The sequence below is a fragment of the Panulirus ornatus genome, chromosome 1 (assembly GCF_036320965.1).
Source record: "Panulirus ornatus isolate Po-2019 chromosome 1, ASM3632096v1, whole genome shotgun sequence".
NCBI lineage: Eukaryota > Metazoa > Arthropoda > Malacostraca > Decapoda > Palinuridae > Panulirus > Panulirus ornatus.
The window spans coordinates 27,719,076-27,736,030 of record NC_092224.1 but is presented as its reverse complement, the minus strand read 5'-3'; the positions used below and the strand labels follow the sequence as shown (position 1 = coordinate 27,736,030).

Here is a 16,955-nt window from a genome sequence, read left to right as displayed (position 1 = left end):
CAGCACGTCAACCCCTGTATACCACATCGCTCCAATTCACTCTATTCCTTGCCCTCCTTTCACCCTCATGCATGTTCAGGCCCCGATCACACAAAATCTTTTTCACTCCATCTTTCCACCTCCAATTTGGTCTCCCTCTTCTCCTCGTTCCCTCCACCTCCGACACATATATCCTCTTGGTCAATCTTTCCTCACTCATTCTCTCCATGTGCCCAAACCATTTCAAAACACCCTCTTCTGCTCTCTCAACCACGCTCTTTTTATTTCCACACATCTCTCTTACCCTTACGTTACTTACTCGATCAAACCACCTCACACCACACATTGTCCTCAAACATCTCATTTCCAGCACATCCATCCTCCTGTGCACATCTCTATCCATAGCCCACGCCTCGCAACCATACAACATTGTTGGAACCACTATTCCCTCAAACATACCCATTTTTGCTTTCCGAGATAATGTTCTCGACTTCCACACATTTTTCAAGGCTCCCAAAATTTTCGCCCCCTCCCCCACCCTATGATCCACTTCCGCTTCCATGGTTCCATCCGCTGACAGATCCACTCCCAGATATCTAAAACACTTCACTTCCTCCAGTTTTTCTCCATTCAAACTCACCTCCCAATTGACTTGACCCTCACCCCTACTGTACCTAATAACCTTGCTCTTATTCACATTTACTCTCAACTTTCTTCTTCCACACACTTTACCAAACTCAGTCACCAGCTTCTGCAGTTTCTCACATGAATCAGCCACCAGCGCTGTATCATCAGCGAACAACAACTGACTCACTTCCCAAGCTCTCTCATCCCCAACAGACTTCATACTTGCCCCTCTTTCCAGGACTCTTGCATTTACCTCCCTTACAACCCCATCCATAAACAAATTAAACAACCATGGAGACATCACACACCCCTGCCGCAAACCTACATTCGCTGAGAACCAATCACTTTCCTCTCTTCCTACACGTACACATGCCTTACATCCTCGATAAAAACTTTTCACTGCTTCTAACAACTTGCCTCCCACACCATATATTCTTAATACCTTCCACAGAGGTGTGGGCATTTATGTTTCCTAATGCTACCTGTTTCCTAATGCTACCTCACTAACGCAGGAGACAGCATATACATACATATACATATATACATATGTAGATATTCATACTTGTTGCCTTCATCCCTATATATATCTTTCTTTTTTCTTTCATACTATTCGTCATTTCCTGCATTAGCGAGGTAGCGTTAAGAACAGAGGACTGGGCCTTTGAGGGAATATCCTCACCTGGCCCCCTTCTCTGTTCCTTCTTTTGGAAAATTAAAACAAAAAAAAACGAGGGGAGGATTTCCAGCCCCTCCCCGCTCCCTCACCTTTCAGTCGCCTTCTACGACACACAGGGAATACATGGGAAGTATTCTTTCTCCCCTATCCCCTATCCTCTATCATATATATTCGCCATTTCCCGCGTTAGCGAGGTAGCGTTAAGAACAGAGGATTGAGCCTCAAAGGGAATATCTTCACTTTAGAAGAGAAGTCAGTTTTGATATTCATGTCAAATCTAATCATGTTATGGTCACAAGTGCCTAGATGTTCTCCAACATGCGTATTAGTTACCAAGAACTCTTGGGAACAAAAAATAAATCAATTACATCTGCTCCCCTTGTTGGCTCAGTGACAGTGTGGTAGAAAATATTATCTTCAAAGTTGATAAGTCTAACAGATTCACTCTATACACCTGAGATAGCTTATTAGTTGATTTCTGGAAGATTATTATCCCTAAGAGAGAGAGAGAGAGAGAGAGAGAGAGAGAGAGAGAGAGAGAGAGAGAGAGAGAGAGAGAGAGAGACCCAAGCTCCAAGCAAGGTGATCTACAAAAAAACATAAGCAACAAAAGAAAAGGATAGCAAAGCAAAGGCTCCCTCCCAACCCTCGTCTCCCTCTGGCACAAGCTGGCAACAAATCAGTTAGAAAAATTACCTTGCAGGATTAATAAGGCTGAAGGAAATATTCACAGTAAAGTCATCAGGTAGAATGAGCATGAATATGTCATGCATCCCATCATCATCGACATGTATCCCTTCACTTTTTGTTTTGAAGAGAGAGAAAATAAAAGGTCATATATTTTACACAGGGTATGCTGAAAAGTAGGGAGATTTTACATGTGCTATCTATTTGTGATTAATGGAGAAAATACAACAAAAGGTAGACATATAAAAAAGATTTCCAATATCATGGGACTTAACATACACAAAGTTTTTAAACTAGTTTGATAATACCAACAAAGTTTTTCAAAATAAGTATGTTCACAAAAAAGTATAAGGCAATATCTTCTTACTTCTATTTCAATATAATCACATACTTATTCAAAGATAATTAACTATTTGTTCAAAATTTGTACAGTATCACAATGCATTTGATGGAGGTTAAAAAAAATAGCCATTTTCTTGAAAAGAAAAAAAATTAAAGGTTAGCTTTAACTCTATCTCTCAACAGTATATCTTGCATTTCCAGAAGACTCTGTTCAAGAGCCTCACGGAAAGTGGCTGAATCAGTTTCAGGAGAGGAGTTGAAAGCTGAAGTCCCGAAGAAAATTGCATCACTTCGAGGATTGTAACAACACCCATAGCCGTCAGGTACAAGTGGGCCAAAGCACATAAAGGCCTCACAACGAGCAGGAACCTGAACCCAAAAAATAATTACATGATTAAAATGTGAAATATAAAAGGCTCTCAACTACAGTACCATCAAACAACAAAATCCATTAGGTATAATACTGCAGATAACATAGAATCTTCCTCTCAACCAGTGCATTTCCGCTGCGTTTCTTCAGTTATAGTAACCTATCATATAAGCAAACATTGCTCATCAGTAACTTAAGTTTTTTAGAATCAAATCGCTACACTTGAGCCTGTAATTTTGTGCTCATACATAAACAATTATGAAGTGTTTGAATATCATACAACCTATCTGCATGTGAGATGCTTCTAAAAGCATATACTGTGCAGTCTGTGGCCACTTGAGAATTCTGTAGACAGTGCACCATATAATGATTTGTAGTGTTTAAAGTGGATTTAATAGGGTCGATTATACCATGACATATGTGACATATCACAGTCTGCATCAAAAAACAATTCCTGAAGTTTTATTGTGCTGAACAAAACACAGAAAGTCTAATTTTTTCTTTATGTTGAAGGCTCCATTCAGAGACAAAAGTCAACATCAAGGCCAAGCCATAATTGAAATATAGAGAGAATGATTATGAAACAGAGAAAGACAAGGGAAAGTACTTACGAATTTTGGAGTAAGTGAAAGACCTGTCTTTTGAAATGTGCTAGATCATAGTTATTGGGAAAAAACATGAGAAGGTATAGAGTTCCAAAGCTTCGATGTGTAGGGAAAGAAGTAGGTGTCAAAACTGCTCACCCTCGAGTTGCCGATGGCCACACAACAATCATGTGATGCAGCAGCGTGCCAAGTATTGCATGGTCTGGTAAGTGGGTAATTGCTTCGGCTTAGGGCAAGGGAGTCAAGTTTGAAAGTTAGCCTGGGACAGTTTATAAGTCAGATCGCTTTCGACTAAACTCTGTCAAGAAAGGATACACAGCTAGAACCACCCCAAATGTGAGAGCAATAATTCATACAAGGACGAATCAATCCCTTGTATACATAGAGCAACTGTTCAAAAGAGAAGTTTCAACATCCAAAACAGGACACCCAGTTTCTTAGAGGCAGACTTAGCTGTTCCTGTGATGTGGGGTTTCCAAGAAAGACTGGATGTTACAGTAATACCAAGTATGTTCACTGAGTCAAGAGGTGGAATTACAGAACCATCAAAGGAGAGACGAGAGTTGTGAGGAGTTTTTGATGGAGAGATGGGAAGAAATTGGGTCTTGGAGGCATTGAACTTTTCAAGATTTTGTCTAACCCTTTTGAGATATCCTGTCCAAGTCTGAGTTTATTCAGGAAGCTGTGTCAAGATGCAGACTGATTAAGAGAAGAGGGAACAGCATTGAAGGATGTGGATAAATGTTGTGTTGAGTCGTCAACGTCCGAGTGCACTGGGTTATTTGTAGAAGAAAGGAAATCAGTGAGGAAAAGGAGAAAAAGTGTAATGGACAGGACTGAACCTTGAGGAACGCCGCTGTTGACTGAGAAAAGGGAGATGACTGATCCATCAACAACCACAGAGATACATTGGCCAGAGAGGAAGCTAGATATTGAGCAAAGTGAGGGAGAAAAGCTAGAAGGGGGGAGTTTAGAGATGAGATCCCAATGCAAAACCCTGTCAAAAGTCTTAGATATGTCAAGGGCAACTATACATGACTCCCCAAACTCTTTCAGGGATGATGACCTGACATTAGTAAGATAGGAAAGAATATCACCTATGGACCTCACCTTATGGAAGATATACTGGTGATCAGAGAGAGGATTGTGATTTTCAAGGTATTTAAGGATATGGGAGCTGAGGAGGGATTCAAAAACTTTGAAAATGGTTGACATCATAGCAATAGGATGATAGTTTGAGGGTTCAGAACAGCCAACCTTCATAAGGATGGGATGTATCAATGCATGTTTCCAGGGAGAAGGAAAAGTTTTGGTTTTTAAGCAGAAACTGAACAGACGAGCAAGTAAAGGTGCAAGTTCAGAGGCACATTCTTTCAGTACATAGGGATGGATGCTATCAGGACCATAAGCCTTGCTTGAGTCAGAGAGAGAAGTGCTTTCTGGACAGTCCAAAAAAAGATTATGGGGAGGGGCATAGGATTAATAAGAGGAGCATCAGGGGTGAAGGAATGCTAGAGTCATATGAACTGGAGTTAGAGAAGAAACAGGAACCAAAGGGAGTTGCTTTGTCCATGGGAAAGACAGCTATGACACTGTCAGAATGGAAAAGTGAAGGAAAGGTAGAGCGGCAGAAGTTGTTAGAGATGCCTTTAGCTAAAGACAAGAAATATAAGGAGAGGTTATTGCACTTCCACTGAATAAACAAAATCTTTGCTTCACAGTTAATGTGCTTGCAGAGATTATGGGCAGTGATAAAAGCTGAATGGAAGTCAAAGGAAGGAGAGTTTTTCCAAGCCTGATATGCCTGATCCCTTGCCTGAATATCCTCAGAACAGGAAAGTTGAACCTTAGATCGGATGAAGAGTTTGTCTTGAAGGAAGAGGGGATAAATGCTTCCATTCCCACAAGAGTAACCTCTGTTATGCATTTTGTGGAGAGAGAAGCATCACCAAATAAAAGACAGTAATTTACCAAAGGAAAGTCAGAAAAGTTACATAAGTTATTCTAGTCAGCTTTGTTGTGGTGCCATTATCTATGCTTAGAGGGGGCTACTGAAGATACATTTATGAGAGTGTGATCTGATGAACCAATTGGGGTGACTTTATGTACTTGTACTTACAGCAGGAAGAGCTACAGGAGAAAAACACATCCAGAATATTATGTGGTCACAGCAGTCAGAAATATGGGTTGGGCAGGAAACAATTTGCTCTACATCATTGAGAATGGAGAACATGAGGTCTTCAATCCCTCCATCATCCATATGGGAGGAATTCAACCATACCCTCTAGTGAATGTTGAAATTCCCGAGTGAGAGGATGTCACAGTCTCATGGCAGAAGTTGAGATAGTTGAGAAAGATATAAGATTTGGAGAATTAGAAGAGCAATAGGCAAAACAAAGGAAAAGTGTGGTGGTTGAAAGACAGACCTTGAGGCACATAACATCAAAGTTTGGGGACTCAGGGTCCTTTAGGTGTGCAACAGTTGTGTTGATGTTGGAATAAGCACAAACACCACCTATGAACTGGAATCATAAGTGGAGATTATAGTTAGATATGACCAAGGGACTAGTGAGAACATCATTAGACAACTCTGTCTAAGACAAAAGTAAGATATTAGGAGAGCTACTAAACAGATGGAGTTCAACAGAGAAGTTACCAGAGAGACCACAAATGTAGGCATAGTGAACAGAAATAGAGGAAGGTCTAACAATATGAGAAAAGTCATGGGAGGGTCCAGTACTACTCTTGTCAAAGCTCTCACTCTCTCATTGGCACTAGAGTCAGGTGGGAACCCAGAGATTCTTAGCACTCCATGATACCAGGAACATGGAGCCATAGAATTGTTTGACTCCGTCATGATAATACTTAAAAATGTTTGAGAGGACAGGAGTTGGCAAGAGTACTTATATAGGGAAAAAAAATGGCAGGACTAGCCCAGTAGTCCTGTTTTGACGAGTGAATATGGAGTGCTAGCTTTCAATATGTTTTCATTGATTAGATGAGATATTTAGTGTTATTTAGTTATTTAGAGTTTGAGCTTTTTCTCTGATTTGTACTGATGATGATGGTTGTGCCTGAGTTGGTTTCCTTACTTTATGAAGTATGTAACATGTGTGAAGAAATTTGGGTTATATTTTTCTTACCCCTGTTTATGCTTTTTGCTGGCTTAGTAGGAGATGCTGATACAACATGAGACTGCAAGATCTAGGGAGGAGAAATCATCTATATTGAAATTTTGGAGCTTAGTCTCCAAGTACTGCTTTCCTACAGTATATTTCAGTTTTACGTGGTTTTGCTGCCTGGATGGGTTGGATGGCATGTCATGATGACTAAGTGGTCAAAGGACTGTTTGTGTAATATGGCAGAAGTATTTTACATGATAGCTTGATATGCTGTCAGGCCTGTTTCAGTTCTTTAAGGTTTTAATTGTACTACTCGTTCAATGGGAGTAAAATGTGGGTAGGAAGTTGTTTCTGAATGGATTTTCTGTAGGTTTTTCCAGCTTAAGGGCGAGGTTGGTCTGTGGGTGATTTTCAAGTAGTCTCTCTAGTCTATGCTTCTGTGTTCTTTGAGAGAAGGGATGCACTGGAATGGGTCAGGAGTGCTTCATGAGCAAGGACTGGAGTGGCAAGTTAGTATGGATCTTCTTTACTGCGTGCTAAAAATGGTTTCTTTGGGTCTTGTGGAGCACTGAGCTGAGAATAGAGTGCCAATTTTCAGTTTCTTTCAGTGATTAGGTTAGCAATGGTGTTATTTAGAGATTGAATTTGTTCTTTGATTTCTGCTGATGGTGAGTAGGTTTAATCTGAGCAGGTTTCTGTACTTTATGGGGTTGTTTCTTTTTATGTTCTTGTGGTGTGTTTTTTGGCTAGGTTGGAGCCACACTTTCTCATCTATGATCTGGACATCATCCAACTGTTCATTGCTACAAACTGATTCAACACATCTCAGAGCCCTTCATGCCCACGATACAACTACCATAATGAAGACACTGAACACTTACTGCTCAGATGCCCTGCAATCTTCCCACTTTCATACACACACACAAAACCAATACACTTTATATCCTATGGCCCTATCTTGAGGATGTGGCTGGCTTCACGAGTAAGTAACCAATTACTGATCAGCCCTAAGAGGAGGATGAACAACAACTTAGTTGTTGTGCTGTAGTGCTGTGCACAAGATTCAAACCTAGGTGGGCTCGTATGTGACTCATGGTTAGCAATGCTCACCAGTAGCTACATGATAAAGGCCCTCAGAGTTTTGTATGCAGTGAAAATGAGGAGAAAGATACCTTAACATCCAAAAGAAAAAGAAAATTTGTGAAAGGAGCATAACTTACAACCAAGACTATAAAGACTATATCATGCCTACTCTTGCTATCATTCCTTGGATCCTCACACCCTCCACCACCCAGCAGCGTATGTTCCCGAACTTCACAATATTCTTGTGGGGTGGGATTTTGATACAAAATCTATCCTTGCAATGTACATCTTTTATGCTTCTACTCCTGAAATTATTAATGTGGCCTTACTGATGATCCCTGTGAAGCCAACTTCTGTTTCTTTATATATCACAACCAAGTTGATCACATACACCAGAAATATAATTAAACAATAACTGAAATAAGGAAGCTAGAGGGGAAAAATAAAGAAACAAGATGGGACTTTTGCAACCACCTAGTAATGAAGACAAAAGATTCTCCTTGGTTTAGCACTGATCATGGCTTGTATCTCAAAAACAGAATGAAAGATTGATGGGTCACAAAATCTCATGCCAAAGATTCACTCTCTTGAAATCTTGCAATTCACATATTTTCTGGAAAAAAAACTCTTGAAACCTTGCAATTTACACATTTTCTGAAAAAAATCAAGAATTAGCAGGTACTAGTTGGTATGCAGCCACCAACCAGGTAGGTGCATTATCAGTACTAGCCGCCTAGGTACTGGGAGAGTTCGTCAGTAGTTGTCAAGTTGCACTCCTTTGACCCTAGTGGCTACCTTTTCTTCCTGCCTCACCCACATGTGGATTGCTGTCATTCTGTACTCAAACATACAGCCTCATCTTGTCACACATGACACTTCGCAACACATAACTAACACAACTCTTTCTTTGTAACTCTAATTTTTTCTGCTGTGAGTGCTTTGTGCTGGACCTGCCTTTTAGCAAAATGGTAGGAGCAATAGATAAAAGTAAGTAGGAACATCAGGCAGGAGCATTAGGTATAAACACTCGGTAGAAGTATTGGATAGGAGCACTAACTGGGAGTATTAAGTAGTAGTAGGTTGGTACATTAGTCAGAAACATTAGGTAAGCAATTTAGGTAGTAGTTGGTAAGAACATCAGGCACTAAAGGCCAAGCAGCAGCAATAGAGCTCAACAATGTTGGAGACTCTTTGCTTTGGTCATCCCCCTAAGGGAGTTCCCAAGGGTATGGGCATCAGAGATATACACAAATAGACTCGAGAACATCTTTTAGGGAAATCTTAAACCACTTCCAAGCCCCATAAAGAATGATGCATCAACAGGTCTTTTTCTTTTCTTGTTGTTGTTGTTGGTAATGGCTGAGCTTTCAGCAAGCTTCACTGGTGTGGAATAAGGTATTCTGTAGTGACTACTAATGAAACAGGTATGATCCTTAACATTGATGTATCAATTAATACTGTAGTGGCCCAGAAGACAGTGTGCAATTTAGGGTATGTTGCAGCAGTGGTGCACACATTATTGTCTAAACATTATGAAAAAATTATGTTCCATACCAATATAATTTGTAACCAAGCCCTAACTTAATGACTTCCAATATTTACATGGAATGGAAGAAGAAGGAATTGTTAAGGTAACCTACAGATACAAATACTCCAGTTCAGGGAACTGAAGAGAGATAGCTTCTGCACATTTATAAAGTAAGTCTGCTTTCTAATCACCATACATGAAGCTGTGACAACTGAAAATGGTAAGGTAGACCTGGTTACTATTGAAATTGTAAAGATACCTGAAGCTGATGATGACTAAATAGCAATACTAATTGTCAATGCACTCATATTTTTCCTAAACATATATCATTTGAAGAATGTTGTGAAAGTCTTCTATACAGTATATCATCATGCTTTTGGATATAATCAAATGAAAGCTGTTGAGAGCGTTGGTTGCTTCTTAAAAACATAAGTTGGTACAATATCAGTAAACCATGCTTGAAAATATAGTTCACATATTCTAGTGTTCTGCCTAAGGTGATACTCTATTAGGGAGAACATATGATAATAAAAGTTCAAATGATATTCAAGTCTTCTGTCTACGGAAATAGTTTACTGGAGAAAATGTATGATAGATATGGAAGGATGGCAAACGTGGAGAGGTACAAACTAATCATGAGGTTTCAAAAAAATACTGAATAAGCTATTTACTTACTCATAAAGCATGAGCCCTTTTCATGGGGATCCTGCATTGCAAAGAAAACCAACTACATCTACCGGTCAGAAACATAAGTTAAGAAGTGCAATGATACAGTGTGTTTGTCTAGGTGAGGTGAGTCCAAAGCAGCTTAGGAGTAAGTGTTCTGTGTCTTTGATGAAGAAAATGCTTCTTGGATGTGAGGAGTCTCGTATTATGTTGAATCAATACTTGTAATGTTGAAGAAATGGGTGTTCCTCAAGTAAAGATGACAAAGTACGACTCATAAATTTCTGGAAAGTTTAGTTTCACATGGGGCTGCTAATGATGGAATGGTGTTCAAATGTGATTTTTATCCATGTAGTGATTGGTGCGAGTATTTGCTGCTGAAGCATAAGGCTAGGGTATGAGCTTTTTATTTCTGTACTGAGGATGTTGGATAGTTATGAAGTAGATTGGGTAGAAAGCATTTAGTGATGTCACAAAAAATAAAGAGACAAGCCAGTTGAAGTGGGAATATTTTGCCAGTATATCTGTTTCATTGTTTTCATGGTTTGAGCTGTTCCAAAGACGAAAACAGCATAACTATTGTAAATACATGAATGAATAGGTAAATTCTTTACCTGACTAGTGGACAGACGCATATGTGAGCTGCGTAAATACCCAACATCCATGAAGAGGGTTGGTACATCCATTCCAGCTTCAATAGCAGCTAACTTCAGCCCAAGAAGGTGGCGGTCAACTCCAAGTCCATTCACAGCCTAAAAGGTCCATCTAATTGTTTATGAAAACATCATGAAAATTATGTTAAAGAAATATTTTTTCTACTGCAGTCACCTCCTCACATACCAGTTTTAAATAGCAGTCACCTCCTCACATACCAGTTCTAAACAAAGTCTTTTTTTTTCATACTTGATCACCATTTCTCACATTAGCAAGGTAGTGCCAGGAAACATACAAAGAAAGGTCACATCCATTCTCTAACTGCCATGTGTAATTCACAGAGGCCACAGCTCCCTATCCACAACCAAAAACCACGGATCTTTCTGTGGTTTACACCAGATGCCTCACATGCCCTGGTTCAGTCCACTGGCAGCATGTCAATCCTAGTATACCACATTGTTCCAATTCACTCTATCCTATGCGTATCTTTCACCCTCCTTCATGTTCAGACCTTGTTTGCTCAAAATCTTTTTCACTCCATCCTTCCATCTCCAGTTTGGTTTCCCCATTCTCCTTGTTCCTGCCACTTCTGACACATATATCCTCTTTATCAACCTTTCCTCACTCATTTCCTCCATATGTCCAAACCATTTCAACACACCCTCTTCTGCTCTCTCAATCACACTTTTTTATCACGACACATCTTTCTTATTTTCATTACTTACTCAATCAAACCACTGAACACCATATACCATCCTCAAATAATTCATTTCCAATACATCCACCTTCCTCTGCACACCTTTATCTATAACCTATACCTTACATCCATATAATATTGTTGGACTACTATTCCTTCAAACATACCAATTTTTTACCTCCCCAGACAACTTTTGTCTTTCCACAGATACTTCAGCGCTCCAAGAGCCTTTGCCCCCACCCCAACCTATGACTCATCTCTGCTTCCACAGTTCCAATCACTGCCATGTCCACTCCCAGATATCTAATACAATTCACTTCCTCAAATTTTTCTCCATAATAAACATCACATCTTTCTTGAAAAATTACTTATTTTGAAAAAGTTATAGACTGAGAAGGTTGGTGAGCATCTTTCTTTGTAATACAAAGTGAAGACATTCTACAGAAAAAATGTCAGAAAATAAGGCTTCACATTATGAAGAGAATAGCAGCATGGATGGTTATGTAAAAGTACAATAACTGCTATGCATTTTCTAAAATATAACATGGAATTGGAAGAGCAAACAAGAAGAAATATAGAAACTTAGGGGACATAAAACCGAAGAGGCAAACAGATATAAAAGATATGAAGTGGACCATTCATCTACTTTCTATATAAGCTGCTCACGGAACAAATATGATAATATCAGTACTTTCCTTTTTATGTCCAATCCTACTATCATGAACAGATGTCCTCATAAAGGCGAAGCATCAAATGAAACATTAACTGGGTTAACTAAATGATTAAAAAAGACAGAATGAAGAATCATCTAAGAGAACAAAAGGAAGTGGAAAACCTGCCTTTTGGAAATGGGCAGGCTGTAGCTGTAACAGTTCTTAATTTAGTAGTGTAGTGTGAGAAACTGACATCCCAACAGTCTGCCTGAGTTGTCAACAGCCATGCTGTAATCATGCAGTGAAGCAATCTCCTGATTAATATTCAGTAGTCAAATGGTGCGAGTCACGAAGTGAAAAACAAGTAAGACTGTATCAACTTACATGGGAACCTAAACAGACTCCAAAGTTGGTGTGATACTTAGTTTATGAAATTCAATCCAAACAAATGAAAAATAATAATAATAGGACAGGGAAAGAAGGCTTAAATATAATTATCATCAAGGAGAACTAAGCTTCAGGATTGTGTGTGTGAGAAGGACTTGGGAGTCAGCATTATCCCTAAGCTGCTGCTAAAGTCCTACATAAGAGGAATGGTAAAGGAGACTATGTCTTCTGGCAAATATCTGAGCAGCCTTCAAGTTTATGGATAAGGAAATATCTAATAAATGGTTTATGTCTTCTGGCAAATATCTGAGCAGCCTTCAAGTTTATGGATAAGGAAATATCTAGCAAATGGTTCATATCATACATGCTGCTAAAACTAGAATATGCTCCTCAAGTTTGGTCACAGCATCTGATGAAGCACAAAGAGCTAACTAAGAAGGGCCAGACAAAGGCAACACAGATGGTACCAGTATCAAGAGAGCTAAGTTTTATGTAAAGGACAGAGGCTCTAAAGTTGCCCAGCTTGAATGTAACAAGAGTGAGGGGTGACATGAAAACAACTTTTACGATTTGAAAACAGATCAATGATGTGGACAGTGAATAGCTATATGAGAGGCGTAAGAACAGAGCAACAAGAGGACAAAAACATGCAATTAAGCAACAAACCAATCATAAAAGATGCAAAGAAGTACTTTTATAGCATACGAGTGGTAAGTGAATGGAAAAGATTGACTAAGGTCACATTTAATACAGAAAGCATACGTATATTTAAGAAGTTTTATGATAGAGAATGTTCAAGAGATGGGGCTAGCCGAGTGTAATACTTCAACTCTGTACAGGACAAATAGGTAATGAAAATATTCTGCATTATTCTGTCATTCAATAACTAAAATTTTCATGAAGTTTACCTAGTTTTAAAGGCTGACATATATAACAACTTTCTAACATTACATTTTTAATTAATAATGTAATTAATTTCAAAGGCTACCAAAATGTTCCATTCTAAGTTTAAGTTGGTCATAGTTTACTCAGTTTTAAAAGCTGTCATAAAGCACTACCATTCTTTTCTTCTCTAATCATATATCAAAAACAACTGCACAAACTTAATACATTTCAAATTTAATAATAATAATAAGAATAATAATAATAATAATAATAATAATAATAATAATAATAATAATAATAATAATAATAATAAAGCTGAGAGTAAATGTAAATAAGAGCAAGGTTATTAGGTTCAGTAGGGTTTAGGGACAAGTCAATTGGGAGGTAAGTTTGAATGAAGAAAAACTAGAGGAAGTGAAGTGTTTTACATATCTGGGAGTGGATTTAGCAGCGGATGGAAACAAAGAGGAAGTGAGTCAGGGTGGGGGAGCGGGCAAAGGTTCTGGGAGCGTTGAAGAATGTGTGATAGGCAAGAACGTTATCTCAGAGAGCAAAAATGGGTATGTTTGAAGGAATTGTGGCCCCAACAATGTTAAATGGTTGCGAGGCATGGGCAATAGACAGGTTTGTGCAGAGGAGGGAGGATGTGTTGGAAATGAAATGTTTGAGGACAATATGTAGTGAGGTGGTTTGATCGAGTAAGTAATGAGAGAGTTAGAGAGATGTATGGTAATAAAAAGAGTGTGGGTGAGAGAGTAGAAGAGGGTGTATTGAAATGGTTTGGTCACATGGAGAGAATGAGTGAGGAAAGATTGGCAAAGGGGATATATGTGTCAAAGGTGGAGGGAACGAGAAGTGAGAGACCAAATTGAAGGTGGAAGGATGGAGTGAAAAAGATTTTGAGCGATCGGGGCCTGAATATACAGGAGGGTGAAAGGCGTGTAAGGAATAGAGTGATTGGAATGATGTGGTATACCGGGGTCGACATGCGGTCAATGGATTGAACCAGGGCATGTGAAGCGTCTGGGTAAACCATGGAAAGTTTTGTGGGGCCTGGATGTGGAAAGGGAGCTGTGGCTGTGGCCTTTATTGTCTTTTCCTGTGCTACCATGCATGCATGCGGGGGAGGGTGGTGCCATTTCATGTGTGGCGGGGTGGCGACAGGAATGGATGAAGGCAGCAAGTATGAATATGTACATGTGTATATATGTATATGTCTGTGTATGTATCTATTTCATTTTATTATACTCTGTCGCTGTCTCCTGCGTTAGCGAGGTAGCACAAGGAAACAGATGAAAGAATGGCCCAACCCACCCACATACACATGTATATACATACACGTCCACACATGCACATATACATACCTATACATATCAACGTATAGGTATGAAAGCCAGCAAGGCAGCGGCTTTGGATGGTACTGCAGTGGAATTTATCAGTTGGTGAGGATATTCAATGTATGTATGGCTCATGGTGAAGTGTCTGAGGATAAGCGGAATGAATGCATATTGCCACTGTACAAAGGCAAAGGGGATAAAGGTGAGTGTTCACATTACAGAGGTATAAGTCTGTTGAGTATTCCTGGGAAATTATATGGGAGGGCATTGAATGAGAGGGTGAAGGCATGTACATAGCATCAGACTGCGGAAGAGCAGTGAGGTTTCAGAAGTGGTAGAGGATGTGTGGATCAGGTGTTTGCTTTGAAGAATGTTTGTGAGAAATACTTAGAAAAACAAATGGATCTGTATGTAGCATTTATGAATCTGGAGAAGCATATGATAGAGTTGACAGAGATGCTCTGTGGAAGGTATTAAGAGTATATGGTGTGGGAGGCAAGTTGCTAGAACCACTGAAAAGTACCTCCCTAACAACCCCATCCAAAAACAAATTAAAACAACCATGTGTGTGTGTGTGTGTGTGTGTGTGTGTGTGTGTGTGTGTGTGTGTGTGTGTGTGTGTGTGAGTGAGTGGATGGCTCATTCTTCATCTGTTTCCTGGCACTACCTCGCTGACACAGGAAACAGTGATTAACTATTGTAAATAAATAAATAAATAAAATAATATTTCATTATACTTGATCACTGTTTCCCCGCATCAGCAAGGTAGTGCCAGGGAACAGCCAAAGAAGGCCCATCCACTCATGTACACATATATATACATAAATGCCCCTACACGCACACATACACATATATACATAAACTGTTTTTTTTCATATATATTTGCCATTTCCTGCATTAGCGAGGTAGCGTTAAGAACAGAGGCCTGAGCCTTAGAGGGAATATCCTCACTCGGCCCCCTCTCAGTTCCTTCTTTTGGAAAAATTTAAATGATACCTGTACACCACATCATTCTAATTCACTATATTCTGTGCGTGCCCTTCAATAATAATTATGATCTTTTTCACACTTGTTTGCCATTTCCCATTCTAGTGAGGTATTGTATTGCCATGAGCAGACAAAGCAGCCTCATGTGCTCTCATCTACTCTCTAGCTGTCATATACAGTTCAATGAAACCTGAACCCCCATCCAGTCATGCCCCACATACCATTTTGTGGTTACCTCAACCAAGTCATATACCCTGGTTCAGCCCACTAACAGTAAATTAAATCCAGTTTGTTCTACCCCAAGCACACCTTTCACCCTCCTGAATGTTTTAGTCCTAACAGCTCAAAGTCTCTTTGACTGCATCTTTCCATTTCCTTCTCAGTCTCGCCCTCCATCTTGCTCCCTCCGCTTCTAACACACATATCCTCTTCGTCTCACTCTGCCCATCCTCTCCAATATGCCCAAACAATATCAGCAAAACCTGATCAGCTCTCTCAATCATACTCTGCATACTATCACACCTCTCTTTTACACTGTCATTCATCATGCAATCAACCCACTGCAAACTACATAATGTCCTCAGACATTTTATTTTCAACATATCTACCCTCTTCCATTCTTTTGAATTCAGAACCTAAGCCTTCCATCCATACAACACTCTCTGGACAACTACATTTTCAAACACACCCATTTTTGCCCTACAAGATAGTCTTCTCTCTTTCCACCCCTTCCTCGACACTCCAAGAACCTTAACCCCCTCACCCACCCTGTGACTCATCTCTGCTTCCATGGCTCCATTTGCTGCCATATTCACTCCCACGCATCTTCCATTGAAAAAGACACCCCCAACTAACTTGTCTCTTTGCTACACTAAATCTAATAACCATGCTTGTATTTGCATTTACTCTCAATCACATCCTTTCACACATACTCCTAAACACAGACACCAACATCTGCAATTTCTAACTAGAATCTGCCATCAGTACCATGTCATCAGCAAGCAACAACTGACTCAATTCCCAAGTCCCCTTATCCCCAGCAGATTGTACATTTAGCCCTTCTATGCAAAACTGTTGCATTTACTTCCCTCATCCTGTCATCGATTAACAAATCAAAAAGCAAGTAAATAAAAGTACTCACCCTATGTCCTCTTCATCTAATCACTGTTCCCAATTTGCCTCCTTCATCAATGTTTGTTCTCTCGTTTTTCTCACACAATTAACCTCCTTCCAAAACCTTTTCTCATTCTCCCTGAATATGCTGATACTTGCTCACCCCAACTTTCATATGCCTGTACTTTCCTCTTGACATGCTGCCACTTTCTTTTATACATCTCCCAATCACTTGCACCCCTACCTCACAAGTACCTCCAATACACCACTCTTCTATTTTACAAGCAATTTTACTGCATCATCCCATCACTCATCACCCTTTCTCACCTGCACACTTCCCACTTCTCGGTAAGTGTATATCACTCTCCCTAAACTAATACAGTGTAACTTCATACACCAACTGGCAGACAAGCAAGAATGTCTAAATGCCAAGTGTCCAATATTATACATGTATGCCACCAGCAATATAATGGACACCTTAACTATGAAGCCCCTTTCACATGCTGATAATAATGTTAAGTACCTGGTGGAAAATTATTATTTAAATAGGGGGCTGT

General features: G+C 39.6%; 1 protein-coding gene across 2 annotated transcripts in view; it reads right to left on the bottom strand.

Moving 5' to 3' along the window:
* Window positions 1-2,151: 2,151 nt before the first annotated feature.
* Window positions 2,152-16,955, bottom strand: part of LOC139766340 (carnitine O-acetyltransferase-like) — a 52,681-nt gene continuing 37,877 nt past the window's right edge. For both annotated transcript variants that reach the window (XM_071694899.1, XM_071694993.1), the window contains 2 exons: window positions 10,300-10,437; window positions 2,152-2,680 (listed from right to left, as the gene is read on the bottom strand). In XM_071694899.1, the coding sequence (XP_071551000.1) occupies window positions 2,462-2,680; window positions 10,300-10,437 (357 nt within the window). In that variant the 3' untranslated portion in view covers window positions 2,152-2,461. The remainder of the gene's footprint in view (window positions 2,681-10,299; window positions 10,438-16,955) is intronic.